The 25,062-nt window shown below is 40.5% G+C and overlaps 1 protein-coding gene across 1 annotated transcript in view; it reads right to left on the reverse strand.

Moving 5' to 3' along the window:
* Positions 1-25,062, reverse strand: part of RYR2 (ryanodine receptor 2) — a 464,284-nt gene that overhangs the window by 335,747 nt on the left and 103,475 nt on the right. The window contains exon 3 of the mRNA XM_048485659.1: positions 16,877-16,981. Coding sequence (XP_048341616.1) covers positions 16,877-16,981 — 105 coding nt within the window. The remainder of the gene's footprint in view (positions 1-16,876; positions 16,982-25,062) is intronic.

A 25,062-nucleotide genomic window follows, 5' to 3' on the forward strand; every position in this document is an offset into this window, starting at 1 on the left:
GCTATGGTTTCTTCGGGAAGACTTCCAGATGTTCCAAATTTTATTTAATGGAACTTAGAAGTCAGAATTGTTTCTGTAAAGACTGACAGCGTTCAGACTTCTCTATTATTTGCAATAATTTATGTACATATGTACATACCAACCAGTATATGATATTATTGTGTTTATTTTTAATCTGATTGTGGAGACGTCTAAGGAATAATGAAAAATAGCTCTCTGAACCAGTGAAAGCACAGATCTAGAGTATGTGATGCCAAAGCCGAAAAATGGAAGGAGAGATGCCCATTCCCCACAGACAACTAGAGAGCACTGCAGCAGTCACTGCCTCTTCCTTCTGACTGGGGCAACCTATTTCCTGAGCACATTAATGAAGAAAGAGAAATTGTCTCTGCCTCCTTTGTCAAGGTGACTCACATAAACAATGAAAATATTGTATTTGGCACAGATAAGTCTGACTTTTGAATCCTGCTGGGTCTTCCCAATAGCTGAGCTTGGGGGGCATGGGGGATGGAACCCCAGGTGCCACTTCCACTTCACAGCAGGCCAGCGCCCCCCTAGCAACTGTGTCATTTCCCAAATGCCAAGGAGTTTGGGGGCAGTGCAGTTGCACACTAGTGAGTGGGAACTACCCCATGTTCGTAAATCAAGATGGTGGCCGGAGCAGAGAGCTAATTCAGAGCTTCAGCAATTAATTTATGATTTAGGAGGACTTTTTAGTGCTAGTGGTAGTGTTTGTTAGCTGACTGAAGTATGAAGGAAATGGAGACATTAATTTAGATCTTGGTAGAAATGATGTGCACTACTACAAATAGATCCACTCCATTTTTCTGCACCCAACTTGGGAAAAATGAAAGAGAATAAAAGTGATGAGACCCAGCTTGCCTATCTTCTAGCCTTGTTTAATATACATATCTGTCTCAATTTTTTCTCTGCATATTCAAGTTCACATTAATCATTGGGCCAAATGAATCCATACAAAAATTAGAATTGCACAGCTGAATGTTGTGGTATTTACTAGCCTGTGTGCAGCCTTAGAACAAAACAGGAGTCACCACATTGAATAATCACATATAATAACTTCTCACCGACCAATTGCCCAAAAATAACAGCTTATTCAAAGATGACACCAAAAGAAGTGATTAATCAACCACAAAATTAACTGAGTTAATTGGCTCATAATGTAATTTAACAAGGATAATTTTCACTGATGGGTGGCCACATGAAAATGGGTCTGTAACTAAAATGCAACAGGAACTGCACAGAAAACTGAATCAAAGCATATATCCATGTCTATGACTGCCTGAGCAAGAAAACGCATTTCTGCCAATTCTATAAGTCATCATTTCCACACCAGAAGTAGATTTCCAGTTCTATCCTACCCCAACAAAAATAACCACCATTGGGGATAGTTAAGAACAGTTCCAGATTTCTATGGTTACTATTACAGAAACATCACTGATCAGACAGACTGCTCCTGCCTGAAACTGCTGTATGAAAAGGGTATTTTGGCTCATATGTGCCCAGGTTTCTCGTTTTCAACTCTCCTACCAATAGCAGAATGGACTGTGCCATTCTAAAACAGGTTTTTAAATAGGGATTTTATCATTTATGTTCTGTTTTGGCCTGAGGTCCATTTTATGGGTATTCTTATGCTGTTTTATGTCCTGGGGTTGTTCTTTAATGACTTGTTTTGTTGTTAATTGATATTTTATTTGTAAACTGACTCAATCATGCAGTGGCCTGGGGCGGTCCATGTTTTTCTGTTAGTCTATATTAACATACCTCATCATGTGATGCATGTAGCTCAACACTCACAAGATGGCAATTAGAGGTGTGATTTTTACTATTTAAATGAATGAATTCTTGACCTTAACCCAATTGCTAACTGCACAAACAGCATTAGTTAAAACCACCTGCTTACCTTATGGAAAATCCCTAAGAGTATGGTTAGTAGGAGTGTCTGTAACCAGACTACTCCATTAATTGTAGTTAATTAGGGCCCATCAAACTAGGAACTGAAACCACGTTCTGAAGTTGGTTCAATAGTTATATTCTTAACTATGGTTTTGAGTTATATGTGAATGCAGACACCCAGCCTGAATCCTGATTTGTTCCTCAACACCTTCATCTCAGGTTATAGACCAAAGTCTCAGCATTTGCTGAGTCAAAACACATTTGAGTGAGCATTTGCTAAATTTCACAAACTAACCTTACTTAAAATAAATAATGGTTTTACAGTATCCCTAAACAGTCCTTTGGTTAGTTCAGACATTGCATGAAACCATAGTCTAATTAAGTTACAGTTGCTGCAAATACCTGAATGAAAGCTACCTCACTAATTAATCAAGATCTATCCAACCAAAATCTGAAGCTGAGATGAACCAAGCCATTGGATTAGTTCAGATGTTACACAAAACCATCCTTTGTTTAAACTAACATTAGTTAATTGACTATCTAAGCACATGTCACTTCAGTAACTATGTTTAGTTAGAGTTTATTAAATTAACTGCAGCCAGAATATGAAGCTGGTTTACTAACCACAGTTAATCTTACATGTTACATACTAACATAATGCCTGTTCATCCTAAGAAGTTACTTAGGAATAGCAGCCCAAACATGAAACCACTCTTGCCTTTAACCAGCTGTTCCTAGCAGGTTGTCTCTCTTCCTGGTAACGGACACCTCTCTTCACACCCCACCTTCTCTCTCTAAAGACCCAGGAACAAGGCACACCCCTCCTATGGAGCCTTGGTTTTATTTATTCCCCTTGCTCCAGCAAGTGTGGTTTATTTACATTCATTGTACCTATGTCTTGACGGAGGTAGAATGGAGTGAACATAGGGCTTTTGTTCAGTATTCATTGCCACTCAAGTCTCTCTGCTGCTTACTCCATGGATATTTTTTAAAAATATTATTATTACTGAAAGCATCTTTATTCAGCTTTCCACAATTAGGGTTCTCAAGGCAACAAACAATTCATCAGATATTAAAAGTCAGCTCGAAAAGCAACATGTATATAAAATATAAAAAGGAAGGAGGATCAGTAAGGGATTGCCAAACAGAACAGAAAAGTCTTCACCCAGTGGCTGAAGACACTGATAGAAGGAGTCAGATGAATCTCCCAGGGAAGGGAATTCCAAAGTCTTGGTGCCATCACTAAGAAGCTCTTTCTTGCATTGCTGCCCATGTAGCAGATATACAGTATTGTCTCTACACTAAGTGCATCACATAGGCAATCAACCCATGGGCAGCCTCCACAAAACAATTATGTATGAATAGCCTAAATACTATTTGTCTTGCTGGCTAAATCACAATCTGCAATGTTATTTTTTCCCATTGGGGAACACCCCAACACAAATCCATGACTCACTTAAGCACTAGAGATGGCTTACTGGCTTTCAGGAGTACTATTTAATTTTTTTAAAGAGGACTGTCTTAGCACCCAATAGAATCAAAGTTTCCTTTGCCTCTGGCTGATGACTCTCAGGACTTCAAGCCCTAATAGGTTAGAGCCAAAAAGTGGACTGACAGAGGATTCATTGACCTGCAGGTGAACAAGAACATCCTAGAGATCACTAAACTTTAAAACTGGGGTTGCCAGCTCTGGGGTGGAAATACCTGAAGTTTCTGGGGATGGAGCGTAGAAAGGTGGGGTTTAGGCAGGGGAGTGACCTCAGCATGATACAATGCAACAGAGTCCACCTTCCAAAGCAGCTGTTTTCTCTATGGAAATTGATCCCTATAGACTGGAGATCAATTGTAAAAGCAGGAGATCTCCAGGTCACACCTGGAGGTTGGCAATTCTATGTACTATTAGAAGACATCATTTAATTGACTAAGGAAATAGTTTTTTAAAAAGCTGTACAAGTACTACCATCAATGCCATAAAATGATCAACCAACAAAAGAATTTAAAAATGTCAGATGTAGAACCCAAGATCCTGCCCTACTACAATAATCCACCACCTGTCCTGCTTTAGGCAAGCCCAGCTTCACAGTGGTAGTGGCATCCTACCTGGTGACCACAGCTCCTGGTGCAGCCATTCTTTCAATTATGCCCACTGCACCTCAGGTTGATAAAGACATCTTGTCATTAGAAACTTTCTCAAAACTGGATAACAAAAATGCTTCTCCTCTCCCTTCAAAAGTACAGAAAAAGTCCCTACTAGTTTGTTCAATCAGCCAGGATACAGACAATCAGGCTGCACAACAAAAGCACCAGGGGCCTATCCAGTACAAGAAACCCTCTTGTGCTGCTATGTTATAATCATAAAGTCTACCCTTCCCTCACAAAAGCCACCAGCACAAGAATTTTATCTTCTGGCATGGAAAGCCCTTGCTCATTCTGCTGAACATGGACATGATTGATGACTGGAGAATGCACCATGGGCTGTGTTTTATACAACCAGATGGATGAAGAGGCAGAGTTCCAATCATCATGCAACCATCTACTCTGGCATTTTCTGCACAGACCATATATCCTGGGATAAGGAGGTGACGAAACTGCGTCACCCGAGTTGCCCGCTGTAGAACCAACCCTCCCTCTTGGCCTCTGCAGGCCCTGGGTGGAGCAGGAACCAGCCTGCTAGGAGACGGGGGAGCTCTGCAGCGGGTAGCAGTGGCGCCCTCCCGGGCACCCTGCAGGCTGGCTTGGCTTCAGCCCTCCCCAGGGCCTGGGGAAAGCAGGAACCAGCCTGCAGGGATGAGGGTGGGGGAGGCTCTGTGTTTTCAAAAGCTGGCTTTCAAAAGCGTGGGGGTAAGGCGTGGAGTGGGGGTGGGGGGCGCCCAGAGAAGGAGTTGTCTCCGGACACCATTTTCCCCTGATACGTTTCTGCCCCACCCCCCTGGTCACACACACCAGGTTTATAAGGAGGACATTATTCCAGGAAGAGCACAATAAGAGAACATGAGTAAGATACAAGTGAGCGATAAGTGATACCAAAAAACACACACACACACACAGAGCTCTTGTATATACAGAGGCTTTCCCATCAATTACAATATTCAGCATAATTTCACAGTTATTTGCACTTGCCTCTCATACTGCAGCAAACAGAGAAGCCATACAACATTTTGGATTAGAAATGCAATTTTCCTTAAAAGCTTTGTTGCTGAACAGCCCATTAATCATCACTTCTCTTCCAATACTAGGCTGATTTAAGGAGAAGAATACAACCCACGCCATCACCAACACACTCCGGCAACTACTGGGTCTCCCAGGCAATCTCCTCGGTCTCCCTGGCAATCTCCTCATAGGTTATTATGGGATTTAATGAGCTCATGTTATAAGTTGTCTAATTTTGTGCTGCTGAACTATGAAGAAAGAAATATATACTGACATTTAAGCAGATTTAATTCACAGGCAGTACTGAAAATCTCCATGGAATCTCACATCAGTATTTCCTCCTGAAGCTTGAGTGCACAAGCAAGGTTATTAACACTACAGCAGCCAATGCACTCAAAAGTGAACAGCAGCACTCCTCTCCACAATCAGATCACAACACTAAGCTAACATTTAACCCAAAAGGGAATGTGTAGTATGAAATGAAAAACAAATGAGAGTTATTACAAGGGATGCTGCAAAGTCTGCCATGAACAAGTTCGCCCAGTGAATCTACCTATACAATTGAGAAGCACGTCCCTGACGACAAACCAGAAAAAGTGAAGGACTCTGGGAGATGTACTCCAGAGGGTGCCATTTCTCATGTACGGGGGGGGGGGGGGGGATGGGACTACAAGTCCCAGACTCCTCTTGCAACCAGTAACACTTCTTAAAGCACTGGGGTCCTCACAGAGCTGTCCTATTCCTTGCCTGAGCCAACACTCCAGTAAGGGTCCTTTCACAGCTGTCCTATTCCTTGCCTAAACCAACTTCTGAGTAAGTCAGCAGTGAGCCTTGCATCAGTGACCAGGACTGAACTGGTCACTCTGCTCCAGGCTGCTTGAAGATAAAGAGAAAAGCTTACCACACCCACAATGGTTACTGCTGAGGCTGTGAGAGTAGGGCTGTAGGGGGAGAGGCCTCACCCTGCCCACCCAGAACACTCCAGGCAAGCTACCAAGAATTGAGCTGTGGGGGAAGACAGAAAGAGAAAGCTGGAATAGGGGCAGAAAGAGAAAGAGAGAGTTAGGGTAGGTGGCAAAAAAGAGAGAATGAAAGCTGGGGTATGGTGGCAGAAACATAGAGAATAGAGAGTTGGGGGAGGAAGAGAAAAAGAGAGACCTGGAATAAGTGGGCAGACATAGAGCTAGAGTAGGGGGACAGAAAGAGTGTTGGAGAAGGGAGTCAGAAAAAGAGTTGGGTAGTGGGGTAAAAACAGATTAAGAAAACAGGTGACTGGATGAAGAGTGAGAGACAGAGAAGAAGGGGAAGAACAGAAGGAAAAAAGTTGGGGTAATGTCCTCTTGAGTCCCCACTTGTGGGTTCCCACTTCCTAGAGCCCGTTGCATTTTTTTCACACAATGGGCTTCCCATCTTCACAGGCACCCTGCTGGCTCCCCACCCCCAGGATCCAGCTCTGCAAACAGAATGGGAGTGCTTGTGGGAATTGGGATAACTCTCCCTATCTTCACAGACACCCTGCTGCCTCCTCTTTGGCAAAGCTCGGGTGTTTGGGGGGCACAATTTCAGTTTTTATGCTGGTCATTTCCTATAGCTATTTCCTATAGATATGCTCCGTCCATGTCTTTTGCTCTGGGAAGATGAGCTTTCTTGGGCCCATTGTATTTTTTCACACAACAGGCTTTATTGTTAGTTTACAATGATCAAAGATAGTGAACCTGGTGCAATTAGTTTATTAGTGGGAAATGGAGCCTTCTTCCAGGCTGTTTTGGCCTCCCAGATCACCCCCAAAAAAGTCTACTCAGTTGCAAGTTCCCCGTTATTCACTGAACATACTCCCGTGAAGAAGGACTGCTTCCTCATTCTGCTTCCAGACACTATGTTAGATTCATTAGTGTACTCTTCTTGAGAATTGTTCTCAAGTAAGCAAGCACAGATTTTCAGTGTGCAGCTTTTATTAGCAAAGCTTTTTTAGAAAAGTATGTGTAGAAAAAGTATACATTAGAGAGACATGGTCATGAGCCAGTCCCTGGGGGATAGGAATCTCATGTGGAAACTGAAGGCTCTGTGGACCAGAAACTGCAGGCCACAGCACCAGCTGCAAGCCTGTCTTGCTAGCCAAGGCATAGCCAACTGCAAGGCCTTAGCAATGAAGCCTGATGCTGTGCAGCTGGGAGAGCCATCAGGTATGTGAGACAAGCTGAGTAAAGAGCCAGCTGCAGAAAGAAGGCCAAGACAAAAGCAACAAATAAGTTATAAAAGAAGAAGTGCTTGCATTTCTGCTAGGTATGGCAGAAGGCTCTGCAAAACAGAGGCATCTGAGGAGGACTGAGTCCTTGTAGAATCCTAGCCTCATTAGCCAGGATCTCCTATATAAATCCTGTCTTGAACTTGGCTCTGCCTGGGTACAACAAGTGTGTTTCACTGGAAAGCTCCACACACCAGGTTTCTTGCTCCACGTCTTGTACCTTCATGCCTAGTCTGCCTGCTTGCTTAAACTCCTGGACTTGCTTGACTCTGGATTGTATGACTAAACATTTGCCCGCCACCTGCCTTGAACTTAGACTGTCTGCCTTTGTCTGCTTTCCACCTGACATGCCATGGGAAATAAATTCTTTCAGTGTAGGCATAAGAAGCAGCAGAATAAAGGGTTTCTTCCTTGCATTTAGGCTATTTTAGTGTGAAGTGCATTCTAGTTAGGAAGTGGCCCATATTCATACTAAAATATATCTCAGGTCCGACTGATGCAGTACATTAGATCACAGAAGAACATGATATAGGAGTATTAATAAAGTAGTTGTCCAGCTCTGCACACTCTGATAAATAAACCAAGGCAGCAGTGTGCATAGTCACCTTCCATGTTTACATACAGATGCATCCCAGCAAGAAAACTGCTTAACTTCCTAAACTAATGATTGAAAAGCTGATGCAGGATGACAGGCCCCATCCATCCGCCACACTTCCATAAGAAGCTCCATGGCACAAAAATGATAACAGAGGCATATCACTCATGCAGAAATTGGTTTTTCCTACAATAAATATTCCACATACGTATATATCAAGCACACACATATATCTCACTTGTCTAGTCATTTCCTATGAGCTATTACAGATTTAATCAGAGGCAAAACTAAGACTGTCAGCCAATTTATATTTCAACTGAAAGATACAAATCTATTCTTTATCATTTTGGTTTGGGGATTTAATTTTTGCTACAATGCCGGCATGCATTCCGTTCTTCCATTTATAACTGCATTTCAGATTTAAAGAAGCAATTTTGTAAGCAACCTCTGAAAGTTACTCAATGAACAAGTAAAAGAGTTACCATTGTTGTGATTCAGAGATGCAAAATACTTTGAAGTATATCGGGGTGTCACTGGGATCCTGACAGCCATTCGTTTCCCTTCCTTGTCCATCTCCTTGGTTTTAGAGGTTCTGCTCTTTGTAAATTTGCTTCTTCCTCTGAATGGATTATTAATTCTTAGTACTGAAGCACCAAAGAATCTGTCCCAATATTGTTGATTTTAATATTGTAATGATTGTTGTGAGCCACCCTGACCCTGTCCAACAGGGCGGGGAAGCCTATACATTGAGCAACAACAACAATAATAATTCGTCCCAGTGGTAATCAGCATGCTGGGTGCCATTTTGAAAACACTAGAGCAACACTTGAAACATCTTCAAATCGACAAAATTAACATCTGTCAAAATTAACATCTGTCAGATTCAGAAGGCACCCCTGCTGGGGTTTGCATGAATACTATGCATACTATTACCATGAATACTATGAATACTATTGCATGAATACATTACAAGGTTCTAGGCCTCTGCATGAGGCTTGAATTGTAAGAACTGGAAGCTGTGATATTAAGCAAAACTGAATAACAACAACAACAACAACAACAACAACAACAACAATAATAATAATAATAATAATAATAATAACAACAACAACAACCCCCCACCGGGTGCCGCCTTGTCGTTGGCGGGGGGCTTAACTGCTTCTGTGATGTTGAGAGCTGTGCTGGCGGTAGTGCAAACTACCGGCAGGTTCAACCATGCCAGAGTGGTCTCAATTGAGGAGAAGGACTAAGTGCACCCAACCCATTAAAATATGGTGAAACAAACTCAAAAGAAGTCTATACTGGCTCGGTCGTCGCCCAGGATAATAAGGACCGCGGCGGGTGCTGGTGAACCCGGGCATCCGTCGACAAGTGGGCTACAGGAACCAGGACCCATTGCTGAGCAACCAGGGCATGGGCCTGCAGGGCAACTGGAAGCAAAACAACTACCAAAGCGGCAGAAATTTTCAATGTCAGAGAATCGAACTGTCATGAACTGCTACCATAAATCGGAACCCCAAAAGCGTGGCTACCAAAAATGGATGTACCGGCTGTGGAAACTCGAATATCCAGATTCAACTGTAACTGAACTGAGACTTGCTGACCAGAGGCGATTCATAACCAGGAACAAGGTGTTCAGTGAAGTCGAACTTGAAGAAATACGGAAAAAATCATGGGAAACAGTAGAACAGGCAACTGTAGGAGACACAATTGTAGGAGTTCTAACAATATCTGAGTCCACTGAACATTTTTGAGCCAGAAGAAAATGCAGAGATTTTGCATATATGAAAAACCTGTAGGCCATTTTCGATACACCTGCCACATTGACCACAAAGGCAACAAGAACTTAAAGAGAAAATTTTGAAACCTATGCTGCATCAAAGGAAGAAAGGCAAAGACTGCCAAAATTGAAAACAGTACCAAGAAAACATCTGAAAAGCACCTCTAATGGAAGATGTGGAATGCTGCACTCGCAACTATCCAGATAACATCAATGGAAGAAACTAGATAATCCAGCTTGCATACAAGTACAGCAGTGAGTTGCGTAACACAAGAATTGGGGATACAAAAACTGAAGCCCGCAAGATAAATGACTGGAAAACCAAAATGGAAAATCAGGTTGGAGTTAAAAATCAAGAACCTACGATCAGATGCAAGCAATCTGAAGAACATGAAGGAACAAAAACTGAAAAATGTCAAAATAAAGAATAACCTGATTAAAAAATACTGGCTGAACACAAGAAAAACTGAAGAAGCACTTGAAATTGTGAAACAACAAATCACAGCAACAGCCAGAAACAGCAAATCACAGCAACAGCCAGTACAAACAAAATCAACTTTTTCAATCTGATCAAAGGCGGTTCTACCAGAGTCTGAATCAGCAGGCAGCTGTGCAGAATGAAAAACCAGAAAAAACAGCTACAAATACATTCTGGAAAGATTTGTGGGAAACAAAAAAAGGCTACAACAAAAATGCTGGGTGGATAAAAGACTTTGAAAAGAAATTTTCAAAGAACAAGATGAGAAACTTGGAAATAACAACAGAAATGATCAGTAAAAGAGTGAAGAAAGTCAAAATTGGACATGCACCTGGCAAATGATCAGTTGCATGGATTTTGGCTCAAATATCTGACCAGCCTGCACTCAAAAAATGGCCGAACAATTCAATGAAATGCTTGCAAACTGGAAACATCAGTGAATGGATAGTAACTGGAAAAACATATTTGATACAGAAAGATTCAGCAAAAGGGACAATACCAGGAAACTACAGGCCAATAACGTGTTTGCCTACAATGTTCAAACTGCTGACAGGCATAATTGCTGATCAAATCCAAGATTACTTGGGAGGCAAATAACATCTTGCCAGTAGAACAAAAAGGTAATAAAAGAAGAAGTTAGGGGCACCAAAGATCAAGCTTCTGATTTGATAAAATGATACTGCCAGAACTGCAAAGAGTCCATAAAACAAACCTGTATACAAGCGTGGATTGATTACAAAAAAGCATTCGACTCACTGCCACACACAGTTGGATCATCAAATGTCTGTGGATGTCAAATTTGGGGTTTCAGTGAAAATATTATGCAAAGTTTACTCAAGAATGCAATGAAACACTGGAAAACTATGAGTTGTTCGGTGGGCAAACCAAAGCCTCACTGGAACAATGTCCAACATCAAGAGAGGAATTTTCCAGAATTTGACTTCACTGCTCACCATTGTTGTTCATCATTGCAATGATCCCACTGTCAACAATTCTACAAAAAAACAAACCTGGGCTATCAAACTGTGCCAAGAAATTCACCAAAAAGTCTCCCACTTGCTGTACATGGATGATCCTAGAAGCTTTATGGAAAATCCAGAAACTGAAATTCAGTCACTGACCGATAAGCTGACAGTCAGAATCCTTCAGCAATGAAAACATTAGTATGGAGTTCGGCTTGGACAAGTCATGCGCCACATTGGCATTGGAAGAAAGGGAAAATTACTGACAGTAAGTGGGCATAGAGATGCCTAATGGAAAAAAAACCATAAGAAGTGCAATCAACCCACCAAGATCCTATAAATACCTGGGAATACTACAGCTGGACAACATCCAAGCATGGACATATATAGAAAAATGTATGGTCAAGCAGAGAATAATGTCCAAAGGGTCAGAAAAAATTTTGAAGAGCAAATTAAATGGCCGAGGAATACACGATCATAGGCTATCAACTTACCTGGAGCCATACCACGTCATCAGATACACTGCTGGAATTGTGAACTGGACGCCTTAAAGCAGAGCTGGAACATTGATCTGGACAGAAAAACAAGAAAAACTGATGACAATCCACTACTCATTACTACCAGCGTAATGATGTTGTTGACGAACTTTACCTACCCAGAAAATCAGGAGGTAGAGGGAGGCTTCTGCAAGTGAAACAAACGGTGGAAGAAGAGAAACATGCACTGGCAGATTATGTGAAAAAAACAGTGAAGAACCAACATTGATGGAAGTCAACAGCAGAAAACTGCTCAAAGTGCAAAAGACAAAGAGTGAATACCGTAAAAACACACTGCAACGCCGAAGAGCCAACTGGCAAAAGAAGGCACTCCATGGACCAGTTCCTAGAAAAAATTGAGGGACAAAATTGACAAGGAAAAAACCTGGTTGTGGCTCACAAATGGAACTTCTCTTGAAAAAGGAGACTGAGAGCTTGATTCTTTGCAGCCCAAGAACAAGCAATTGAGACAAGCACGCCATCAAAGCCAGAATTGAAAAAGTCAACCTTCCTGAATCCCAAGTGCAGACTCTTGCAAGGGAAGCAAGGCGAAACAATAAGATCACATACTTAGCTGCTGCAAGAAGATCGTATGTAGCCGGACTTACTGAAGCAAGAGGCATAATACTGTTGCTCAGATGATTCCACTGGAACTTGTGCCACAACTACCATCTGCCTGTGACAAAGAACTGGTGGAATCCTACAAACCTGAAAAAGGTCACTGAAAATGAACCACGATAAAACTACTCTGGGACTTCCGAATTCAGACTGATGACAAAGGATTTTGGAACACAATACTCACTGACCTCATGATTGTGGAAAAAAAGAAAGTGTGGATAGTTGATGTTGCAATTCCTGAGTGACAGCAGGATTGATGAGGAAGCAACTGGAAAAAACTTACACGATCACGAGGATTTAAGGATTGAACTACAAAGACTCTGGCACAAACCAGTAAAGGTGGTCCCAGTGGTGATCGGCACACTGGGTGCAGTGCCTAAAGATCTTGAACGGCGCTTAAAAACAATTGGCGCTGACAAAATCACCATATGTCAGCTGCAAAAGGCCACCCTACTCGGCTCTGCACGCATTATTCGTCGATACATCACACAGTCCTAGATGCTTGGGAAGTGTCCGACGTGTGATGTAATACAAAATCCAGCATATTGATCTTGTTTGCTGTGTATAACTGTTTTATAATGATAATGATAATGATAATGATAATGATAATGATAATGATAATGATAATGATAATAATGATAATGATAATGATAATAACAACAACAATAACAACAACAATAACAACAACAACAATTTAGATCATGTTTTCTAACAGCTGTGTATCTTGTAGGCAAATACTTACCTTGCTGTGCAAAAACAACTTTGATCTCTGACTTTTATATTATTATTATTATTAATATTGTAGATTTCACAGCTGCCAGATCTTTAGCTGGTTGTTGGCCTTCATTACAATTCGAGCCTCACCCAGAGGACTAGGAAGTTGTAATGTATCGGCATAGTATTCGTGCGGATCCCAGCAGGGCTGCCTTCTGAATTTGACAGATGTTAATTTTGTCAATTTGAAGATGTTTTAAGTGCTGCCCTAGTGTTTTTGGTATGGCGCCCAGCGTGCCAATTACCACTGGGACTACCTCAGCTGGTTTGTGCCATAGACGCTGAAGCTCGATTTTCAAATCGCGGTATCTAGTGACCTTCTCCTGTTCTTTTTCAATGACCCTGCTGTCACCGAGGACTGCTATGTCGATGCTGCTTACTTTCTTGTCCTCAATCACGGTGATGTCTGGTATATTGTGTTCTTTGTTGTTGTTGTTGTTGTTGTTGTTGTTGTTTAAGCTTCTATACCACCCTCCCCGGAGGGCTCAGGGCGGTACACAACATAAATATATAAGTAGAGCACAGTTAATCTAACGACTCAAATAAATAAATAAATAAGCTCTGTATATGTTAAAACCATTCCCTGTTAAAATACAGCATTCTAGTACAACTTACAAACTTACAAAAGGTAGCAGATGGCGTCCAACAGCTTAAAACCCCTCTTGAAGGGAGCGTCACAGGGTCCCCTGATATTATAGAAAAGGGGGGAGGGGGCACGTATCATTGGGGATTATTCCACCTTGACAAGTCTTTTTTAATGTTATTCCCTGTTTTAGTGAGATCTCCAGTAACACTTTTTTGTGCCAATGTATAGTATAAATTGATTTCCCCAATTTTATAAAACTCTCTCCAAAATTCTTCATGAATAAACACTTGCAACACTTTTTTCAGTCTATCCGCTAAACAACTGTAAACTGCTGTAAACAATTTATAGACATTTTTCCATAGCGATATTGATCTATAATTTCTCAACTGAATGAGGCCTTGCTTTTATTTTGGTATGAGTGTTATATTAGCCTCTTTCCATGATTTCAGCATCTTTCCTCTTTCCAAAATGGAGTGAACTGCATTTTGTAAAGGTTGTAAAAATTCATCATCAAAACACTTATAGTGCAAACACGACAAGCCATCTAGACAAGAAAGATGAGGTATAAATGATATAAATAAATGCATAAATATTAAATCATGTCGGTCCTGTGACCCTAGGAATAAGCTGTCTTGGAGTTTCATAGGAGAGAGGCATACAAGAAAAAATTGTGATCTTTCCTTCCATGTACTTCCAACCTGCTATTTAGCACTTTAGTTGAAACTGACCATAACTGAAAACCAGTTAGGAGATGTTAGACGAGAATCCAAGTGGTGGGAAGGGGGGAAACATACCTTAACAAGGAATGATTTATCATTTGAAGAGCAGTGATTGGCCATTGCATATTTAACAGATTTTTGAAAGCAAAGGTTAACTTGCTTTGCATTATCGATCCCCTCATTTATTTTGTATGTGCTATTAATAAGATAATCTTTGAAGCTGCACTTGTTTGAATATGATTCCCCATTCTGGATTCATGCATTTGACTACTGAAAAACCTTACCACCTTTAATGTAACTTGCAGTTATGAAGCCATATTTAAGCTAAAGGCAACAAAAAGCTGCTGAAGAGCAGAATTATTATTCCAGATATTTTTTGATTTACAAAAAAGGAGGAGTGAAAAGCCTCCTTCCCCTGTTTGAGATGTGTGTAAAGGCGCCTGGGTAATCATCATGAAACCTTCTGTTGAGAATAATTTTTGTTGGCCTAAGAACAGAAGTCAGCAAGGAGCTGGCCCCCTTAGTTAGGTGATCACATGAAGTCCTCAAAAAAGGTGGCAATAGAGCTGATAGACACTTGAGAAAGATAGGGAACATGAGATCATCTTGGCCAAGCCTTGCATTGAAGTCTCCCAACGATGCGGAAGGCCAAATCCAGAAATTGGGATTCCAGTGTCTCCACTTAAATAGTGAATCTTTCCCATTGATTGGTAAGCTGTCAAGAATATCCACAATTCTCACTGTCTGCTGCTGATAGATGACAGACTCTAAGCACAGAGGCCTATTCTGCACAGGTGGGCAAGTGGAGGTGCACAGACATAGTTGCAGTCAGTGCACTGCCGGAGCCATTTGTACACCATTCCGCGAATGGTCCCAGTGCCCCAGCGGCCCTCGGGACCGTCTTTGCATGGAACCACTGCTTTCCCCCCTCTTACCTCCTCTCGGCTGCTGTCACTGTACAGAGGCCAGGGGACACACTCCTGTGGCCATGGCAATGCCTCCAGGGACGGAGGCCTGGAGGTGTGTCCCCTGGCCTCTGTACAGCAACAGCAGCCAAGAGCGGGGAAAAGCAGCGCAGGGGAAACGCTGCCACTGCTGCAGTAGCTGTGCAATTTCCCCACCCCCACCCCACACACACACACCCCATAATGGCATTTTTACCGGTTCCATGCCAGTCTAAGCGGGCCATGCAGAAATGGCCAGAAATTTCCATTGCAGGCTCCTAACATTACTAGTCATAAATACAGTAAAGACATTGTAAGAAGTGGGCTACAGGAATGATTCAGACATCAGAAGGTAGCTCTTCAGGATAACACAATAAATGTGAACCAGTTTGTAGAAATGTTTTGCAGAGAAGTATTCACAAGTACACGGTGCTTCTTTAAGTTGTGCAGTTCTTGCAGAAAAAGATTCTCCTTGTCTCAAATAAGATTAGACAAAAAAAGACCAGAAAAATCTATCAAGCACTAGAATACAGCACCACTATGGATGAGATATTATTTGCTTATTTACTTGGAGTATTTATATATTACCCCTAAATACATTTACGTACGAGCTAGTTTTTAATTTTAAAAGCAACAAATCTGTAGCATTAACATTAAAAGCAAGCAGTGAAGAACAATTAAAGTAACAGTAAAACAGCATGGATATTCTGCCTTGGTATATGTATACCAGATTCCAGATTAATCTAGAGACTGGTATGTACATCCCAAAGCTGGAAAATGCCCACATTTCAAAAGAAACTGTTATCACACACATATCAGGAGGATTGTACATAGATAGTTTGTCCTATATACACAATGACAGCAAGAAGAAACAAACATCTGACAGTGGCTTCAAGTACGGGGAGGGGGAACTGACAGACAAATGAAAAAAACAAAACTCCAACCAGCAGAATAATAAAAAAAACTCAACAGAAAGCCTAAGACAAGATTTTTTTTCTCCAAGCACATTATGCTCAATAGGCTTTGTGCCAAGTGAATTTCTATGAGAAGGGAGTTGTACAGCAAACAGACCACCAAGAAAATCTTGCATCTTTGCTCTCCCACCTCAATTCAGAAGATGAGTGACAGAGATGGGGTCTCTGAAACAGGTCTTATTGAGTAGGCTCATATGGAAACAAGTAGTCTTTCATATAAATACTCTCTGAATCATGTAGTAAACTGCAATTTAACACCACCTTGCACCAAGTTAGAGAAAGAATATTGGGGGCAGTAATTATATATTATTTGCCAGTTCACAAGCACAGTGACATAGATTTAAAAAAAAAAAGTTGTGGAAGAAAATGTGCATATTAATTTGTTTTATTATGCAAGATCCACATAAAATTTATAAAATTTCTTAAAATTTATAAGAACTAAAAATCTTCAATAAAATGGATTAGAATATATGAACATGAGGGGTTATGATTTTATTAAAATGTTAAATATGACAGTATTTACAACAAATTAAAAAAATAAGTATTGGCAGCACTGTGTTAAATTTCAAACAGATTAAAAAGTAAAGATGGTACTACTGACCCCTTCTGCTTTTTCCTCTGTGTTAGCCAGCATTTCCTGGAGAGCCCGCACTGACAAAGACTGTTCCAGTACAAAAGTGCAGATGGAGAGATCAGGAGGAACATTCTAATTGAAGAAAAAAGGTGAAGAAAACATTGAGTGAAACATTTCTCATAATTTAGACGTTGGCACATGGTTCCTTACTAAAAAAATCTCCGATCATAACCCAAAGGAATTAACTGAAAAGAATAAAATAATATTTTAATAAATCTATTCATAGCAAATCTATTTAATTAAATGAATTAATTAACATCTAATTTAATTAAATGAATTTATATGGAGCTAAATCCTAAACAATTGCAATATTAGTACCGCAGAGAGAATGTATAGATTGATGGCCAAATTCACAGAGCAAAACTTAAAAGCAAAGATACCAGAAGGAAGCACAGTGTGACTGAGTGCTTGGAGAATAGCATTTTGAAATTCTCAGCTTTTTGAGTAGATTTCATTCACTTACAACCATAGAGTTGTAAAATCAAACAGCAGCTTTCATGGATGAGTGCTCACTTCTACTATTATTTAACATTGATTTAGAGTTATTAATATGCTGTGCGTAGAATACTAAAGCACAGTCACTGCTTGAAAACTCTTCATTGTATATAAAATGGAGAACACGGGAAAATAAGAATAGGTGAGAATTGAGCAGAGTATTCTAATGAATTAAAATTGAATGACATGGCAATTGAATTCCCAGTAAAACATATCTATTGGGTCCATAAAGACTTTATTAAAAACAGTTATTGGAAAGAAAAAGGTAAGAGGATTGATGAATACAGAGTAGCTTATGTCTGCAGACGAAGCAGAATCATACTCTCTGTCATATAACAGATGAACTTAGGGACATTTTAGGCACACATACCTGATAAGATTTTGGCTGCTCAGGAGGTATGGAAGAATACACAGTGCCCTAAACTCTGCCAGAAAGGGACTGGCAGGTCATACAACAGCAAGCTTTGCTGGCACACAAGCTAAGAGCAGGAAGGGGGTGGAGCTCATTCACATAGAACGGCATTGCTTGAATGATTGGCAGCTGGTGAGGAGCAGCAGTTGTACCTGCCATACCTAGTAAGAAGGGATTAATTCCACTAACCCATCTGTTTGCTTGTGAGCTGTACAACTGCTAGTTGAGGTGGGAGAAGTAGCAGCTGCCACCTATTGCTCAGTACTGAGGGGCAAGTGCAAAAGAGTCACCACTGCTCCCTTCAGATGTTGTCCAGCAGATACGAGGTGCAAGAGAGACCTCACTGGAATACACTTTGCTATGGGCCTACAACTTCTTGAAATATATCCTGGTACTGCTAACATTCCCAGATGTCATATCCACCAGCTTGGGACTGGCACATGGGATTTTAATTTTGATTCTTAGCACTTTTCAGAAAGTACCGTATATACTCATGTATAAGTCAATTTTTCAGCACTTTTTTGTGCTGAAAAAGCTCTTCTTGACTTATACGTGACCCACCCGCAGCCGTTGCCGCCTGTTGTCCATTGTCCCCCTCACTCCTCAGTCATCTTTTTATTTCCCCGAAGGCTCTGCAGGTTCTGTTTCAGGGAAGCTGTCGCTCCGGGCAGCCTGTCTCTATCTTTCTTAAAAGGGCAATGTTTCAAAGATTGCTTACATCACCTGGAACAGCAGGAAAAATCCTTTGTTCAAGGATTTCCTTTGCCCCAAGACACGTTTTTCCCTATAAAAGCATGCCTCAGACCTCAGCTAGGTGTTCAATATCATCACATACCACCATGGTCCTTGATAATATTGTTCCATCAGCGCTGATAATTTCAGAGCCTTGTGCTGGCCCATTAGGTCTCTGTGTCCTGGACATCCACTACAAGACTGGTAAATATAATCTCTAATGTCTCATCCCTTCTTCTCTCTATATCGAAAACTTGACTTTCACCTCAAGATTACATCCTAGGAAACCTTGTATGTCTGTTGTTACCCTCAGTAATTGAGTGATTGAGAGTGTGATTTCATTTTATTTCATTTTCTTATTTTCTCAATAAAATCCTTAAAATAATTTATTTTCTCTGCTGGTTTCTTATACTGAGCTGAAATGTGTATACAAAGGCAATATATATTCTTATGTTCTTATGTGTGTGGGTGGAGATGTCAGCTATAGGTGCAGATAAAACATAAGGAGCAAAAACTACCAGACCATGGCCACAGAGTCTGGAAAACTCACAACAGCCACCTCCAGAATGTTTTTGGCATAAGCATAGATGCCTGCATGTGGCAAAAACATTAAGAGTCTAAGAATTAAACCATGGCCAAAAAGTTATCTATTATAATCAGCCTGTTTAGGAGACAGCAAACAAAAATGCCTACATTTACTGACTGCTAGAAGCATTCCTTTGATTTTTGATATCAGATTCTTGGTTTAACTATTGACTTTTATAACTATTATTCTCTGTCACCTTGAACCAGCTGATTACTTATTTGGGGCATTTCATCATGCCCTATCTCAAAAGAACTCAAGGCTGCAAACATGGTTTTCCTGTTCCTCATTTTATCCTCACAACAAACCTGAGGGGTACCTCAGAGAGAATGACGAATGAAGGTCACACGGTAAATTCCACAGCAAGTACAGATTTGAACTTGTGTTCCCATGCCCTGTCCAGCATTTTAAGCAGTACACTACACTGGCTCTCCAATTATTACAAACTCAAAAATATCAGACAAAGCATTTAAAGTTAAGATATTCCCATAAGTGGGAAATCAAATTCATGTACTCTTGATAAGAGAAGTTAATTTATCTTAATTAACAACATGCAGAAAGGTGGCTGGTTTTTTGCCTTCTGCTTAGTAGAACAAGGGAGGAATTTCTGTCCACCCACTCTTGTTCAGAGATTTTCTTTCAGAGATCTTGAGATGTGGAAATTTAGTTGTCAATTTCAAATCATAACTAGGACCTAAAATTCATTACTCACACTAGTGACAGCACCATGAAACTTCTGCTTTAACAATGCGCATTTATGTTCCTTGTTAACTCTTTTCAAAATTATTTAATGCTTATTTTACAGAAAAATATTCACTACACTGAATATTCATAATTTCAAAGAGATATGAAGATGTTGCTAATCAGATATAAGAGTAACCAAGTATTTTGTTTAACACTGTAACAAAAAACTATATGTATTCACTTTTCTTTTCTTATGCTAATAAATATATTTCCCTTACATATATATACTTCACATATGTGTGTGTGTGCGCGTGTGTGTATACACACACACACATACATACACACACACACACACTCTCCACTGGGCCTTTGGGGAGGCCGGCTGCAGATTTCCCCCCTCGGGTGCCCCCATGTTGCATGCTATACCATCATTGGCATAGCCAATATAACATCTACTCGGCACTACCTGTCCCCTCCCAACCTTGGGATCGGGCGCCACCACCACTATTATTTACTGGATATGTAATGCTGCTGCTGTGTTTTATAGAGTCTAAGTTATGAATTGTAATTAATTAATTATTGTGTATTATTGTCTTCCTTATTGTTTCGTTGTACACCACCCAGAACCCTTCAGGGGTGGGAGGTTCATTAAATCTAAATAATAATAATAATAATAATAATAATAATAATAATAATAATAATAATAATAATAATATTTCAGTCCTTCCTTTGTTATGTTGATCCCACTGTTAATATTAACTTTGTCATTATTCATTTCTTTGCATTCTTCTAATATACAGTTGTGTTTTCTGAACAGCACGCTACTGCAATCACTGACAAAAAGGTAAAATATAAACTGGAAAAATCTATAATTTAATTGTTTTCTTTGGAAGTTATTTTTCTGCAATTGGAAGCAATTGTGTTCAATTTGAATAAAAGCAACACTGGACTCTATTTGTGGACAGATTTGCACAGACGTTTGACTGTGCTCATTTGCACATTTTCATCAAGTCTAACAGCCCTCATTTTGGCAAAGATTTTTACTGGCTACTTATGTAGCAGGAACACATCTGTGAATTACTTCAAACGCAATGTTGATTCATGAAATGTAAATATGGTTAAGTTGCTAAAGGGGCTACTGAGACATGTAGTCCTGGAGGCTCACAAAAACATCATGGGCCTTAAAGTAAACTCATTCTATTTTTTAAAAAATAATTTGTGCCTGCCTATTTAAACCAGACTGCAGAAACAGATATGTGGCAGAACACCCATGCAGACACATGGACCTTGTTCTGTTTTGGTCCTCAAAGGCATCTTGGAACCCAAATATCCATTCACACTACTCTCCCAGTTTGCCCAATTCTCAGAGGGGTTCTTTCGAACTTCTCCTTCAATACATTACCACCAGTTGTTCATTTCAGAATTACCTGCCAGGAGAGTTAACATCTCCACTTCTCCTTCTGCATTACCACTTAACCTCCATCTAGTGCCCACATCTCCTGCTACCCAGTGACTTGTTACCATGGTGACAGCATACTGCATTTGTGTATTCCCAGGGAATTAGGAATTGAGCAACTTCCATTCCCCTGGTGTCATTTTGAGTACTATGTTCAAATGGTCAAAGTATAAAGTACAACTGCAAATATTTAAAATAGTAAAGAATTTATTTATAGTAGAAAGTTCACATGCATAACCTGTACAGCAAAAAATGAGCAAAGGATACAAAAAAGAACAAGATAAAACACTTAATCTGTCTCACAACTATATACATGTCCTAGATGGCTTTATTCTAAGACAGGCTACTTAAGCTTTGAAGTTACATGGAGCTACAAGCTTCCCAGTGGCTTGAAGTCTTTGCTCCATGCAGCAATATGGCCAACAATGTTGAATGCAGATGTGAGAGTTCCTTCTTCCAGATGGAATTAACCAAAAATTGAACCTTTCAAAATGGACCCCTATCCCTTCACATAAAAAATGTTATTTCTTCTCTCTGCCCACTCTCTTGGTTAGTAAAATCTCTCCTTCCTGGGGATGCAAGTGAGATCCTATCTACCTACCTGCATTTCAAGACTGTCATCTTCTGGGTGTGAGATTTCTGCCAGAATATGAGAATATGAGCAGGCTATTTCATTGCATTGCTATAGCCGTGAACATGATGGATGATACTTGGAAGTAATTGACTTCCCCCAGCTGTTCATCTTCTGCTCACACAAACATTTTTAAAACTGGGGGGGGGGGGATTGTCTTGAGACAGTGCCTCAAAATAAAATGCATATCTCCACAGAGTACATATTCAAAATAATGTCCAAAGGAATATCCCATTGAAAGCAATTAAGTATGGATTTGTTTGCCAAAACACTAACATGGAAGCAAAGAACACACTAGATGAAAGGTTGAAAGCTTTATTTAAAAGAAGAGTAAGTCAAATAAAAATAGCAAGCTGGGGAAACAAAAGAACAAAATCTGACTCCCATACCAGTGAGAATAACTATATACTTCTAGCAACAAAGTCAGGCACAAAGTATAGGTTCAAGATGTTTCCTTTCCTGGCTCTACTCTCTTCAGAGGAGCCTGGGCAATTCAGCCCACCTATGTCCAAAGATCTAAATGGTGACCTAGAACATATAGTAAAGTTCTTCAGGAACATGTTGGTCCTAGCTCATATCCCTTTTATCCCCAAACCCCCACATGGTAATATTCTTGACCCAATCAAATGCAAGAGGGTTTGCTCTGGTCATCACCCCTTCCCTGCCAGAATGACACAACAGTTTAGTTCTACCAGAAATGGAAAGCAATTATTTGTCACTGGCCCTTAACACCTAAGTCTCAGCAAAAGTCTCATAACTTTGGAATGTAAAGCAGTGGTAGGATTCAAATAATTTAACGATCGGTTCCGAAAGGACTCAGTGGTGGGATTACACCAGTTTTCTGAACTAGACAAAAAATTAGATACCGGTTCTACCAAATAGGTGCGAATAGGCTGAATCCCACCACTGATGTGAAGTAATTAGCCAGTTTGGGCCAGGCTGGAAAAGCCTGGAGAACACAAAAAGGCAAATAAGTATTTGCAAAAGGAAGAAACTTCTTAACACTGGGCAAATAATACACATGTGAAAACTTGCTTTCAAGTTTTGATATGTATCAGGGCCAAGGACTACTAGGAATCCCTAGTAAAGGAGAAAAAATAGTACCATGAACACCAAGCATGCTCATTGTTTTCCAGGAGCTGTGGAATGTTGAGGGTAACTGAGTGTTAATAAAAGAAAGAATCAGCACCAGCAAGGAGGGGAAATTCCCTACAAGTTTGTGGAATTTTTGAGGGAGATCCTATTTTTAGAGGAATTTCTGTGAGAGAGAGTATCAGGATGATACACACCTTCCACCCACATTCTAATCTACCCCACAACCCTGGGTCAATTCAAAATGCTATAATTTTTAAGGCCTAGGTGATTCTAAAGCTTTTTAAAAATGTCCTGGAGGATGAATTAGAGTCAGAAAAGTCTTTCTCTAATCCTAGTTACATAAATGCCCTTAAAGACTCTTCAAACTACAAAGGGGGCAAAGCCCTTCACAGAGTAAAATACTGTGACATAACAGAAGATAAAATTAAGACTAAAGCGATGTGTGTTTCAGATACATATTCTTCAACCCCAATTCCTTACTTCCCAAACTCTCCTACACAGAACTAAGGAAGAAGAAATACCCACTCCTCTATGCGTTTAGGTTTGCCAGCATCCAGATGAGGCTTAGAGTTCTCCCAGAATTACAACTGATCACCACATTACCAAAATCAGTTCCTATGGAAAGCAAAGAGTAACTGAATATACTGCATAGAAGGGAAGACTTAAAATCCCTTCCTTTAGCACCATGGCCCTAATTTAATCGTACTGTGGCCCTAATCCAATTTTGGGACAAAGCTACGTATCACAGAACTCCTGCATCATATATAGTTGGGCCAAGAAACAATGGAAGCAGGACAACCTGTACAATATCTTGACAATTTCCATTTCAGGCAAGATATAAATAAGTATACTAATGCTGGGCTCCTTCGTTTAGTCATTAGGATGGCAGTTTATCTACATTAATCTACTAGAAGGAACAATACACATGTATGAGATTGCACCCTGTTAATTGTGACATGTTTCCCAAAGGCAATTCTAGAGAATAATCAGCCTGATACTTTGAATGACCTTCAGCAGAAGGATATCAACCAAATTCATCTTTGACTAGGCTGGTGAACTCCACATCAGACTTGAATAATATGTACTCAAGTAAACAGATGTTATCATTTTTAATAACAGAGTTAATTTAACCCTTTCCTTCTGTCAAGGGCTTCTGGGGGAAAAATATTTTTAAGTTGGGTAAATTGTGTCTAAACACTGGACTGATTATACTAAGTGCTTAAAATAATTGAATAGACTACTGAAGAAGCTACAATCAATTTGATGATAAATAAGCCATTATGGGTAATTGAGTAAATTGAAAAACTTTAATTACAATTGTAAACAATAGTTTAGAGTAATGGTCTTGTTTATACCTAATGCAAGAAAGGTCAACTCCATGAATATGCTTAAATATGCTTAAAATATCCTTAATATGCTTAAAATGTGTTGCTCCAGGGGGTTCATCCTAACAGGACATGCCCCTTAGTCTCCTGCCTAAGCCAATGAGAGCTGCCAACTGGGAAGGGACGTGGAGATGAAGCCAGAGAGGGTGAGGAATGATGCAATGGGCTCTTGCACACGAGTGACAGTCAAGGGAACCAATAGGGAAACAACTGGTGGGAAAAAGGGGCCCTGCCTGTGAGCATGAATTCTTTGGAAAAGGTGGGATGGGTTGTTTGTCACTGCAGTGCCTTGGAGAAAGAACTCTTAAAACTTTTATTAATGGCAATGGTATCGCTTTTATTATTAGTCCCAATAGTTATGGCTCCCACTAAATGGCCTCCACCCAGGGACATTTGACCCCACATGTCCCTGTGGGTGGGTGGTATGCCACTGTGAGCAGACCAGCCCTCCGGAAGGCTAGTTATCTCCCATTAAAAAGCAGAGGCAAAGTCTACCCATTACTTTCATTTGTGGGTAGACTAGCCCTCCTGCTCCTGGGTCAAGGGTGGAGAGGGACTAGTCAGGCTGCTGCCAGACCCAGCAAGAGGGTGCCTTCCCTCTGTTTCCACTCCATGCCCTGCTTGCTCCTGGGTTGGGGGAAGGTAGGCAGGGGATTGGCTGGGTCAGACTGGAGGGCACC

The sequence above is a fragment of the Sphaerodactylus townsendi genome, linkage group LG01 (genome assembly GCF_021028975.2).
Source record: "Sphaerodactylus townsendi isolate TG3544 linkage group LG01, MPM_Stown_v2.3, whole genome shotgun sequence".
Taxonomy (NCBI): domain Eukaryota; kingdom Metazoa; phylum Chordata; class Lepidosauria; order Squamata; family Sphaerodactylidae; genus Sphaerodactylus; species Sphaerodactylus townsendi.